General features: G+C 41.3%; 1 protein-coding gene across 1 annotated transcript in view; it reads left to right on the top strand.

The window, feature by feature from the left end:
- Positions 1-3,629: 3,629 nt before the first annotated feature.
- LOC148028597 (uncharacterized) overlaps positions 3,630-13,493 on the top strand; it is a 54,993-nt gene continuing 45,129 nt past the window's right edge. Inside the window, exons 1-3 of the mRNA XM_087688465.1 lie at positions 3,630-3,659; positions 3,848-3,937; positions 4,725-4,901. Coding sequence (XP_087544591.1) covers positions 3,630-3,659; positions 3,848-3,937; positions 4,725-4,901 — 297 coding nt within the window. The remainder of the gene's footprint in view (positions 3,660-3,847; positions 3,938-4,724; positions 4,902-13,493) is intronic.

The following is a 13,493-nucleotide window of genomic DNA, read 5'->3' as shown; positions in this document are numbered from 1 at the left end:
GATCCTTCTGATGAATAGAACTTGAATGGTCATTGGAAAATGGAATAGAGGTCGTAGAAGATGGGAGATGCAATGTTGATGTAGAAGTGATGCGCATGATTCTCCACAACTCGAATACCTGCAAAGTACAACCTCACGTGCAGTCACTCCCTAGGGGAAAAGTGCTAGTCTTCTGATCGTGCACAGGACATATGATGATGTTGGTTTGGGAGATGGGTCGAACTCCAGGCAAGCCTGAAGTGTTGTCCCACACTTGAGGACCCAAAACCGTGAATAGGTTATGGTGCAAATACTATAGTGTGTGCACGTGCATACATAGTCTAATACATAGGTAGAAGACTTCTCCATGGGTGCTTCTGTTGATGATGATGCTCGATGATGAGGAAGCAAGGGAGCTTGATCTGATGAAGATGGAAAGAATGGTAGGTACTGAGAAAAGAAAAGGTTGTTGTTGAAGATGCAAGGGAGACACCTAAGTGGGATAGATAAAGGAATTCTTGAAGCGCATGGTTCTTCACTAGATCAACCACATGTGGTAGGTGACCTGAGGTGATGTGGTGTTACTGAGATAAATGAAGTAGAAATGAAAAGTGCACGTGACTCAGGGTGACAGGTCTAACCTAGGCAAGCCGAGACTCCCTAGGTATGTCCTGACCTTGATGTGCCCTAAGCAAATGTGTGGGGACATGGAAAAAGGGCTAGGGGGTTAGAGACGGAGCCAGCCGACCAAAGCCACTGGACGCATCCAACTTGAGGACCCCTAGGTGCAGTGCAGTGCATGTGAGTGCATATATATATATATATATTTTCTTTTTTTCTTTTTTCTTTTTTGCTTTCTCTTTTTTTTGTTTTTTTTTTTCCATCATGTGATGCACAAGGGAGTCACTCCTCAGGAAGTGGCTGCAAGGTAAGTGAAAGACACCCTTTGCTCAAAAGATATGGCTTAAGAAAGGTTCGGAGATAAATGGGTTGAGATCCATATAATCCTCAGAAGGAACCATATCTTCAAAAGGCTCTACTGCAATAGGGTCTTCAACAAGTGTCTCATATTGTAAGTCACATGGCTCAGTAGATGTTGGCTGCATCATTTCTACATCCCTCAATTCTTGATCATTATAGCCCATGTCATGCAAATGATCAATCATCTGGCTGCTAGTTGGGTCTGAGGTCAACAACATGAGCTCCTTACCCTGGTCAAAAGCGGCTAAGGCACCGGTAGCAATTCCCAATTGAGCTTTGAGTTCCTTCACATCATCGGTGCTTTTGGATGATAAAGTGCAAATGGCCTGATGATAAAGCCCCTACTGTAATGATAGTGCATGTTGATAGGCAGTTGCATGAAGCTTAAACTGGCGTTCCTTGTGAAGGGAATGAGCCAAGCCTGTGAGTAGCTGTTGTAACATCTCCTCGTAAGCTCTGTTAGCTTTTTCCTCAACTTGATTGACAACAGTAGTCAGACTCATTGCAATTGTATCTTGCAACCCTGTAAAGGCTATCTTCATCTGTGTCTGAGTCCGATGTGCTTCTGACAACTCTCTGGTGAGAGTTGATGTCCTTGCCTTTTCCTCCTTTAACTGAACCACAAGATCTGCAACCTGAGCACAGAGAATTTCTTCCCTTTTCCTCAGGACCTCAACTTCTTGCAACTGTTCCCTTAGCCCCTCCATCTCCTTATTGTTCTCCACAATCTGAGTCTGTAAGTCGTGTAACTGCTAGGCTGAGTGTTTCAAAAATTCTTGATGAGATGATCTCTCTGCCTCATACTTCTTTTGTAATTCCAATTTTTCCAGAATTGCTTGATCCTTGTCCTGTTTCAACTCTTCACATAAGAGCTCTAATGTGGTAAGACCATCCAAATTCGCTGATGTCCTTCTTGTGCAAACTTTTGAACTAGTGGTAGTCTCATCCGGTCGTAGCTTCTCTACACTAGAAGTGACTGTAATTTCTTCATTCTGTCTACCATGTTCCAACATGTTTATCTGGGCTTGCATGGTTTGTAAAGTGGTCATGAGCATCTGAAAATCTCCTGGACCAATCACTGATTGTTTTCCTTGAGTCTTTCCCTTTCCTTTGTCAGAATCTCCAGGTTTCCTAGCAACATCTTCTTCAACTTCCTGTGGAGCGGAGGCTTCCTTCCGTCTCATGTCCTTAATGGATGATTCCTGTATGGTTGTGGCTTGATTCTCCTTTTCCTTGTGGAGAGCTTCCCCCAAGTGTTGTGCATTCTCTAGCGACTCCTCGATCGCTACGTGGTGCTCTGTCTTAAATTTTCCTTTCTTACTCTTTTTTTGACCCATCTTCTTTAGTGAACTCTCAACACTTGGCTCTTGTTCCTCCCTTGGTCGTTTGTCCCTCAAGTTGACCCATCTCAGCAACTACAGGTGTCACCTGAAAGGGCTCGAAGAGTCCCAAGGCTGTGGTGATGACCTTACTGAGTGCACCACCGTAATTTATCATGCATATCTTGGCCTCAGTAGTGGTGAGTCTCCCTTCAAGAGTTTTAGGAAGAGTCTCATGTGCCTTGGCAAGGGATTCACAAATCTGATCCATCCAAAACTTATTTAAATCCTCATCAAGTATCCTGTCTGATAAGATATCTTCCATGAAGCCCTTGGGTATTCTCCCTGCACGAGTACTGGTTTTGTTGTAGGTAAACAAATGGTGAAACACTTGTGCAGTGGCTCTAAGATCCAACTCCTCAATGGCAGAGAATAATAGACCACCAGTAGTAACATTAGGCTTACCCTCCCACCTTTGATCCACTAGATGAGTTTTACTAGCTTTACCATGCCCTCTTGACCCTTGACAAAGACCTAAGGCTTGTTCTATCAGCTTAGAAGTAAGTGCTACCTCCCCAACTTTTTGCTCTTTTTCATCCCAGTAGCTCATCCTACTTGTTTTAGTCTTAGGATTGTAGTTTTAAACAAAGTTGTAGCAATTGGCAAAGTGAATAGGCCCATTGGTTGCTCTAATATAGTCGGTTAGCCCACATTTAGCCACCAACTCCCCAATTTTAGGATATCCTTAATTTTTGCTTCAGTATCTTGTCTTTTGGAAGTTTGCATCTCATGTGGATACATAATGGCAATCCCCATTTTGATCCATACTAGTTGCATCTTGTGGGAAAAATATCATTTCAACATTTAATAAATGGTGACACCATGCTTTAATGATATCTATCAATGATGTTGTACATGCAGCTTTGATGATGCACCCAATGAAGTAGATGCATGCATCTAATTGCTATGCTTATGTTACACTTTGCAAAAAGTTTGTTTGTAACTCTTTATCATAGAGAAGGCAAGAAGGAATTCCACACAACTTGAATTGGTCGAGGACATAACTCACCTATACAATTAATTTGTCGTGACTAATGCTCCATACTTGTTTAAAATTGGATTGGTGTGCATATTAAATGCAAAAATTTTTTGTGGTTTTGTTCGTTGTTTAATAATGCGAGCTACACATGTAGTTGAAAGTGAATTTGATACCTTCATACACATTGTTTGTTGTTTGAAAATTGAGTATGATCCGCTTCTTTTCATTGCTTTACATTCAATATGTTCTTGGTCTCTAGTATAAATGGTAGTTTGAGCAACTTAGCACGGCACCCAATCCCCATTTGCAACATGGTTTTTCAAATGTGCGCTGATTGCTTGGTAGGTTGTTTGTATGGCTCCACACACGAGGAGTCAAACCTCATCACGTGTGCAGTCCTCGGTGGGTGCTTTGACCATGCGTGCAAAGAAGAGGATAAGTTTCCTTGTTTCTTTTGGAATATGGATCGCATGCAACAGTTTCTCTAGATTGTTTTCATGACAAGCATTTCAATTTGTGTTATTTTCAGGTTTCATCATCTTTCCGTCGGGGGCGCAGAGGTTCTCACGGGGACATTGTATCCCACACACATGACGATGTTGACCTCTCTGGCCCCTCGGTAAGAGCATGCTTATTGAGAAAATGCTATGAAAGTGTGATTCTCTTTTTTCATTGAATTTTCATAGTGTAAGATAGTAGTGGCACTCATTGCACATGTGTGCTTATGTAGGGTCATGCACCCTATGTAGACATTACTCTACCCGACGGCACTATAGCCTATGTAGTGCCGTGCGGACATCTTGTGCCCAAAGCGGCATGTCAACATTGTAAGGAGGGCATGGATGGTTGAGCATCTGAGAGTTGAGCATGGCCTAGAGTGCAACATTCCCCATAGGAAGACAGGTCACCCGATTGATACATTGCATGCCCGCACCACTGTCAATGCGTGGCAACGGAAGACAGAGGCATGATTTGGCAATTTGGAGAGGAAGCTAGAGCTGTCCAGGAGAAAGTATGCTCGAGCCCAGCAATTCTGGGACCTATTGGAGGAGACAAAGCGCACCATGACACATGAGGAGTATGTCTAGGCATTTGTGAGAAAGGCGTTGGTCAAGTACGATTCAAAGAGAGAGCATCACATCCAATGCATGAAAAGGCATATTGCTGAGGTGTATGGAGTGCATGTAAGTATCTAATCTCTTTACCTCGCATAAGTATTGTGATGCTTTTTAAAAATCTTATATGGATTGTCTCACATGGATTGTGTCATATGGATTGTCTCTTTTTTCTCGCATGAATAGTGTCTAACCTCTTTTTTCTTGCATGAATAGTGTAATGTTTTGTTGAAACCTTGGACATAACTTCTTCTCATGTATATGCATTTGTGAATAATTTTCCTACCTCAGAGATGGCCTCGCACACAGGAGAGGGCACAGGTTGAGAATGAGAAGGTGGCTCACGGTGAGGGTCATGCCATCGACCCTCATCGTGAGTTGCAAACGATGGAACATCACCTTGAGATGGATTTGGAGGGCTTACTCAAGGATGGGTCCCCTTGTGCTATTGAGGATGTTGCATCGCAGGTTAGTGGTGAAATGTGTTGCTTATTCTTTCGAAATGGTCTAATGTTTTTTAGCATCATGTTGCATTTTATTGGTTGCATTGTGTTATGAAAGTATAACGCATGGCATTGCAGGTGTGGGAGCTTTCACTCAACCACCAAGACCCACGGACCGCTTATTGCTTCAAGCGTTTCAAGGGAGCTCTACTGGCTATCTCTCACCTAGCCGATGCGTTGTCGATCCTACGAGTGTAGTGAGCTTACCTTGATGCCAATGTGAGTAGCCTCCTTTCTTGCACACCTCAATAGCTCCACGATTCTTGATGCTAGCTCAAGCATCCTTAATCCTCCTCCATCTCCAAGCTCCATCCTCCATAGCCGTGCGTGCAAGAGAAGAGAAGAGAAGAGAAGAGAAGAAGAGAAGAGGAGATGGTGAAGAGCTTCACCCTCTTGATCCCTCACTCCCACACACTCACTCCCTCACACTCTCACACTCCCTCTCTCAAGAGCACACATAAGCAAGAAGGAGAGAAGAAGATGAAGACTCCTTTTGCCACACACCAAAAGAATGAGCTTCTAATTCACTTTTCAACTTTATATACAAAACCCTAAATCCCTTTTGAGCGGTCATCCCCTTTTCCCCTTTCTTACATGGCCGACCCTTTTTCCCATTGTCCTTCTCTCTCCCTAGCTTCCTTTCCACCGCTCGTCTACATTTACAAATTGCACAGGTGAGAGTCTCGCGCTCCTTGAATTAAACCATGATGCGCTTGCGCTCTTTTACAATAGTTTGACTTGCGCTTTTTTACCTCCGAGATTTGTCACACCTGTGGGGATGTCTACTCCAGTCACTCCGACTTTTGCTCAGCCGTCTGTAGTAGGTGGCACCCCTATGGGTGCTACTCCGATAGATACTACCCTGATCGGTACACCAGATGTATAGGGATCTCCTGCATATGCCCAGGAGCGTGGTCGCAAGTGGGAGAGGACCCATCTTAGGCATACCCCAGAGGGATATGCCTACCTTGTAGATGATAGATCAAGAGCCATCATCATGAATGATGAGGGGAGGAGGGTGATGGCTCGCATAAGAGAGTTGTACCAATAAGTTTTTCGACACAACGTCTTGGATCATTGGAAAAACATACCGGAGGGGAGCAATGACTACATAGTAGCATCCTTGCATGAGGATCTTCTAGTATCAGCCACAGCAGATAGGTTTTCTACGGGCTGGATGATGGAGTGCATGCGTGCATATATGTCACACAGACGATCAGATGCACGAAAGGCACTCAAGAGTGGGGTTGCAAAACCCGAGTGGCTAGATCTGAACGACTGGCGCCAACTAAGGGAGGAGGCTACAGATTCTCCAGGACGTTGGAGACAGCAGCGCGAGGCGGTGAGGGCATGACTAGAGGCCAGAGTGGTCCATCACCTTGGGAGTAGCGACCATAGGACATATCTAGAGGACTTCGTAAGTTTTTCTTTTGTTTTGCTTGCTTATTTTTTTGTAATATCCTTTGTACTGACAATCGTGTTTCTAACAGTTAGTATTTTGTTTCCTTTGCAACACTCCATTATAAATCGCAATCCAACCGGCCTTGAGACTCAATATGCAGAGAGGCACAGTCTCACTACATTGATCAACCGATTGTATGGACATGGTGGTCCTGTAAGTCACTCATCTTTCTTGTCCGTAGTTACCATATTTAATTAGAACGCATTATTGTATGGTGGACTGATGTGTAGTTGTTTCTTTTTTTGCAGAGTCCGTTCGATGCTCCTTTGCGGCGGGACGAGTTTTTGGATGGCGATGATTTATAGCTCGCCGTTGGATCCCTGGAGCTCACACACCCTTCTTTTTTGGTTATGTGATCTGTGTAGACATTTTCTATGTAATAGTGATATCTTGCCATGATTGTACTAGTCACTTTCATTATGCGATCATGTATTTATTTCATGTATCAGTGTTATGATTTAAGTACACTTTGTCTTTATTTACATGAGCATTATACACAGTGTAGAAACTATTTTTTATGGCCCAAATAAAGCACATAGTGCTATATGTGGCAGGGCAACTTACTGCCCTACCACAAAAAAAAAAATTCCCCGTCGCTATTAGCGTCGCAAATTTACTACACGTGTCGTTATTGGCGTCATTATTAGCGTCTTCATTTGCATAGGTATCAGTGTCGCTGATAATGATGCTAATACTGACTGTTCTATGGCGTTGCTAATAACGACAGCTTTTGCGACGACGATGGCAAATTTCTTTATTTACATTTTTGTCACTTTTAACGTCGGTATAAGGCCTATATCTTGTAGTGGTGTTTGATCGAGGGACACACTTCTTGAGCAAAGTTATCATAGCCTTGAGTGAAGCTTTGAAGATTAAGCACAACAAGACTACCCTGTATAATCCTCAAGCGAGCGGTCAAGTGGAGAGTAAAAATAAATAGTTGGTTAGAATCTTATCCAAGATTGTATCGAAAAGTAAGCACGATTGGGATAAGAAATTATATGTGGCAGTGTGGACTTACAACATGACATTCAAGAGAGCCACATGCCACACCCCATTCAAGCTAGTATATGAGAAGGAGTGCGTTTTGCTGTTGGAAATAGAGCTCCCTACTATGCATTTTTCCCTCAATCATTCGTTTGGGAAAGGTATACTTCTCTAGCACATCTTGATGAGATTCGGTTGCAAGCTTTACTACATCAAGAAGTAGGAAAGTGAAGAATGAAAGCCCTTCATGATCTTCAGGCTAAGAAGTACAAATTTGCGAAAGGCCAATTAGTGATGTATTATGATGCTCGTCAGGAGCTCTTTCTAAGAAAATTAGAATCTAAATGGGATAGATCATACAAGATTGTACGTTCAGGAAAGAATGGCTCTATGGCCCTTCTAACAGATTTACAGGGGATAGAGTTTAAGACTAAAGTTAGCTTTAATAAGCTAAAGCCTTACTATGCATAAGGGCTAATGTGGAGCTTGGTGCCTGTGTAGGTCATTCAGGATTCAGCATTAATGTGTAGTAGGTACCAAGATGAGCGGATGGGACGAATCATTCCATGTCTAGAGCATCTGTATCTTAAGCAATGTTACCACCAAGGTCGAGTGATCTGGTGGAGCAAAGGATATCATGTTATTGAGTGACAAGTCAACTTTTTACATGGGAGATTAAGGTCTACTGCCAACATTGTTAACAAATTCTGACTAGCATTCCTATTGAGTTCAACGAGAAAGGGGAGATTGTGCTTGTTATACATCCTCTCTCTCAGCTTGATTTTGATTATCAGAAGTACGAGTGAGCTGATTAGTATGACATAGCCTATCAATGAAGCCTGGGTTTATACTGTGTAATTTGACAGAGCTTCCAAAGGGCCCACTAAATATGTGAGCATTGGTGTGGACATTAAATACCCCTCACATTGGGATGTTATGAAGATGGGAGTCTATTTAGGACCCTCTTTTACTAATAGTATGGTAGAATACAAGGCCTTGATCATCAGGCTAAATGTAGCCCAATGTAGTGGTATCCGCTGATTATTGGTGAAAGGTGACTCATAGTTAGTAATCAATCAGCTGAATGGGACCTACAGTGTGTGGGATCCCATCTTATAGATGTATCATTGTGTAGCCTTGGATATGTTGTATATTTTTGAGATCATGACTTGTCAATTAGTTCCTTGATATTGAAATTGCTTTGCAAATTCCTTGGCCAATTATGTTTTTGTTGAAGATGCCTTTTTCAATTGTGGTCCAAGAAAGCCTTTGCAATTACCTCCTAACATTAGCCCTGGACTACTTTGGGGTTGTTTGGCTGAGACATCCCATTTTGACTGCCAATGGTTAGTTTGGGTTATAAGTCAAGTAGCCATTGAGCACCTTCCTACTTTATCATGGACACATAGGGTTGTGTATCATCATATTCATCAAACACCCCTTGATATTTATGTAAGGGGTTAGCTAATAACCTGATGCACTTAGTGTAGGGCCTAAGAAGCCCTTATCCTTTGTTGGTTATGTGCTTTTGTAGAGTTATGATTAGGACCAAGGGTTTGTTTCAACAATACGTTGCTAAATGGTAGTAAATTGTTTTATTTCGTTAGGCCAAGAGAGCCGTCTCTGTTAGGTTCTAATGTTTTATTTCATAAGGCCAAGAGGGCCTTGTGTCGACTTGGTGCAAGTGCATTTAATGGTTTTTCTATTTTAGTGATTGCATCAGACAGGTTGGGACAAAATGCGTGGAGGGAAACTTTGTTGCGCGAGAGCTTCTTGTGGCCATTCCAGGTGGTGTCGTCACTTTTTCGAGTTTTTTCCTTAAGCTGATGATGTTATATGTGTATGTGGGGGTTTATTTTCTTTTTGTTTGTGGGGACTAGCAATCAAGGCATGAAGTCCCAAGGTTAGGTTAGGTATATCTAAGGGAGATTCAAGTATTTGTCTATTTCCTGTTAAGATATTGTAGACATTAAAGACCTATTTTAGAAGGTAGTCCTAGCGACTCTGTCCTTCCTAGCCTATTAGACAATTGTTCTAGGAGTCCTTGCTAGGGTGAAACAGTTAGAGCAGTCTACCAAAGAATAAAGTAGAGGAAAATCTGAATATGCTTGAAAAATAAAGTAATATAGATATGTGTAAAAAGGGATTCTAACCCCTCAATTAGAAAAGAAAAGGATGAAAAATCCTAAAAGTAGTTGATTATTGCCTTGCGGAGGCCTAGTAGGTTCTTGGGGATGAGTCTCAGGGGCCGATGTCTTGTCTTCCTAGGGGTAGCAGTTGATTATTTCCTTGCGGAGGGCCAAGTAGGTTCCTCGGGATGAGTCATAGACCCAGAGTCGATGCCTTGTCTTCCTAGGGATGAGTCAGACTCGGGGATGAGTCAAAAGACCCAGATTCGATGCCTTGTCTTCCTAGGGGTAGCAACTAGCTAAAATAAAGAAATAAGGAAGGTTGGAGTGAAAACAAAAGTGAGCATAAAAAAAGGATAAAGTGCCGCCTCACGAGAACTTGGTAGGTTCTTGGGTACCGAGTTAGAACTTGAGCCTGATGCCCTATTCTCCTTGGGTCACTCTACGCTCAGCTCCCTCCTTTTTACATGCCCAAGTATGGAACCTTAAAAGAAAAGTGTGTTAAAAGACAATATCTGATGATTAGGCCATATGAGTCCTCGTTTAGTAGGAGTTCTTGGTCCAATTGTCCTTAGTTAGGTAGGTAGTTCAAACCACCACTGGGATGACCTCTTTGATAGTTCTTTTAGCTAGTCTGTGTTACATTAGTTGGCTAGCGACTTGCTCTAGCTTTCTGTCAAATTATGCTGGACCTATTCCTTTAGGATTTTTATGTCTTGATTTTGTTAGGAGAAAGGGTGAGAGTTGTGCTTGTGCTCTGTTGAGTATATTTTTTATGGTAGCTTGATGCTTTTTATGGTTGTTATTTGTGCAAATCAGTTCATGGTATTTAACGAGCTGAGTCACCCTATCCCATGGTCGCCAATGAGAGCGGATTTTAAACACAACTTTTGAAGCGAAAAATAGCTCGAGAGGCCATAAAAGACCAAATTTTCATGCAAAATGAAACGGTTGCAAATTGATGAGGTGGAGTTTCCTAGATGGAGTTCAATGCCCAACAAGCCAACGCAAGTGTCAGTTCGTTGATCGGAGTCTATTTGATCCCCTATTTCCCTATTTAATCCCTGCAAGGTTTCATGTTATGAAGCAACTACATGATTCGGAAGCTGGAAAGTGCATGGTGGGTGCCAAATTTATAGATTTCGATGTCATGAAGCCAACCGTCTAAAAGAATCTCAATTCTGAGTATGTTGGCCTCTCCAAAAAGTGAAAAATCCACTTGGTAGGAAGTGTGAACATGCAAAAGTCATCCAATTTTCTAAAACTTGAGTTTAAGCTTGTAAATTTGAAAGGGCATGAAGAAAAAATGATTTTTGGGAGTGGGGGGGGGGGGGGGGGGGGGGGGGGATTTTTTTAGGTGCCCTCTCCAATCATTAAAAATGAATTTCTAGACTTGCAACCTCATGAGAAACCCTCTTGGCTGTGAGATCCACCATTTTTTCTCTCTTTATTGCTGCTGAAATCACTAGATTTGATGCATTAAACAAAGAGATATGATTTTAGCATTTCTCTCTCCTCTCTCCTCTCTCCTCTTGTGGATTGTTCTTATGGATCAATGTAAAAGAGAGGGGGTTGGACTGAGATGGATGTTTTTTGTCAAACGATAAAGCAAGAGTGGATAGATATGCGAATCAAAGTTGGACAGATTGTCAACGGCCGTGGAAGAGCATCAATAGGCCTTCAACATCGAAATACATGTGTCATAATGAGTGGTTTTATGAGAAAAATGTAGGATTTATCGTTTTATGATGGATTCTTGTTTGAAATGGTTAGTAATGCTTGGATTTTATTGCCAATTCTCTATTTGATCAATCATGTTGAGATAATCAATAAAAAATAATCGTATAATAATTGTATGCAAAACACGCAAAACCCAAGACTAGGCGGTTTAAGGAAAAATTTACAATTTTGGGTTTTTAGTGTGCATTTGTCATTCCCATGGAATGAAATATGCTAAGGAAATCATTTTCTATAAGAGTAATCAATCTACATATGAAAATTAGTAATTTTCTTAATTTTCCATAAATAAATAGAGAAAACTATAGAAAAATAGAGAAAATTAGATTTTTCATATCATAAAAATAAAAAAATAAGATTAATGTGTGTGATTGTATAATGGAGTTGAAGTATGAGGTTTAGCCTCAGTTCAACCCCATTTCTTTATTAGTGTGTTTTTACCGCTTTCAATAAAGAAAAATGCATTTAAAAAACCATGCCTTCACCTATCAACGTAAGCAAAATCTTAAATGGTAGGGGAAAAGGGGTTGTTGAGGATTGAAGTAAATTAAATTCTGATGTTTGATGTTGCATATCATATAGAGTTCACGGTTGTTTAAAATTAAAAGGGACTAGTAGCATGAGGAAACTCCGTGCGAGCCCTAAGCAACGAAGCACTTGCATAGAAAGGAAAATCATGAAAAGCATTATCTTCACACTTTCATGTTGATGATTTTCAATGAATATTTGTTTTGAGCACAATAGTCATATTCACACTTACATTGATGCACCTCATGGTATCGTATTCTCCTGGATGCATAGCACATGTTTGTATGAGTGATGACCCAACGCTGAGAGTGTGAGGTATTCCAAGCCATAAGGCTAGATATTCTATTCCTTGGGGTTATTTGGTGAGGTTTATATTTTTCATCTCCTGGATCATTTATAAAAAAAAGAAAGTGTTTTATCTTTACAATGCATCTTGGGCCGATTCCCGAGGTGTAGGAGAGCCATAGTGGAGCCGCGATGATCAATCAAGGGGTGCTCCCTTTGTGTGTGCTACGTGGTGTATAACACCAACATGTTTAGGGACTCCCTCTGAGGAGTAGGGAAAGAGTTATTCATTAGACTATGAAAAATGCTACAAATGCAAAGTTCTTAGATGCTCCTGGCCACAAGGCCATGTGCGGTGGTTTTAGGTGAGTAGTAGAGGCCCACCGGCTAGTGCTTAGAGCCAGTGTTAGGCCTGTTTTAGGTCTCAACACCATAGCATTTGGCTTGAAATTCTTGAAGCAATAAGAGGTCTGTGGGTCTTGGCGATCGAGTGAGGACTCCCACATTTTGGATAAACGGATTCAAGATTGAGTGCTTGTGCTTCAAATTGGGCAATGAAGTAGGAGTTCAACTCCTCCGAAATGGCACTTGGTTTTAGGTGAGAAGCAAGGGAGTCAAAGGCCATTCAATCCCTTTTGTGGATTAGTTTAGGTAGAAGAAGCTTTTTATGCATTGGTTAGAATAGGAATTGTGTGTTTTGTATCAAATTTGAGGCCCAAAGGTTGGAGAACTAAGGAAAAATAGGAAAAGATAACTCTCTTGATAACTAGACAGCAAGGAAATAATGGAAGAAAGAAATCAGATTTTTGCATATCTAGGAGAAAAGCAGAGGTAAGGGGAGAAGGGAAAACCACAAAAGGGGGCACGAGAGAGATAGAGAGCTCATTAGCATTCATAGAGTTTGAGAGAGAGGCAAAGAGTTGTAGGTTGCAGGTGAGGCAAAAAGACAAATTAGGTACAATCTCACCCCATGCGTTGCATGAGCGCTTCACAAGGCATGTATTTATAAACTTATTCATCTCAAAGCTCAAAAATCGCCCAAATTTTACAATAAGCATGCTTTAGCTTTTGTGTTTTCTTTTGTCCAAATAAAGAATAAAGCAGTTGGGTGGCCCAAAAGTCGGGTTGTGCCAAAATACAATGTTCCATAATGAAATATTTAAACCGTGCACCCATGTGCATACAAAATAATAAATATTTATCAAGTGCTTCAATAAATAAGCGTGCCTAAATAAATATTAATGCCACGCCTTTAATAATAAAACGCACGCCCATCAAAAATGATAATTTCTTCTAGATAACAACGCTCGCCTACTCTACACATCAACTGAAGCATTCACAATTGTTAGAAAATAATAAAATTAAACCTACAAAAGTGAATACCTAGCACGCTTTAGCTACAAAATAAATAAATAGGTTGGAACTCTAT

This window comes from Lygodium microphyllum, chromosome 11 (genome assembly GCF_053477565.2).
Source record: "Lygodium microphyllum isolate KBCC chromosome 11, Lygodium_microphyllum_v1.1.10, whole genome shotgun sequence".
NCBI lineage: Eukaryota > Viridiplantae > Streptophyta > Polypodiopsida > Schizaeales > Lygodiaceae > Lygodium > Lygodium microphyllum.
The sequence above is the reverse complement of the archived record's forward strand: the minus strand, read 5'-3'. Positions and strand labels throughout refer to the sequence as shown.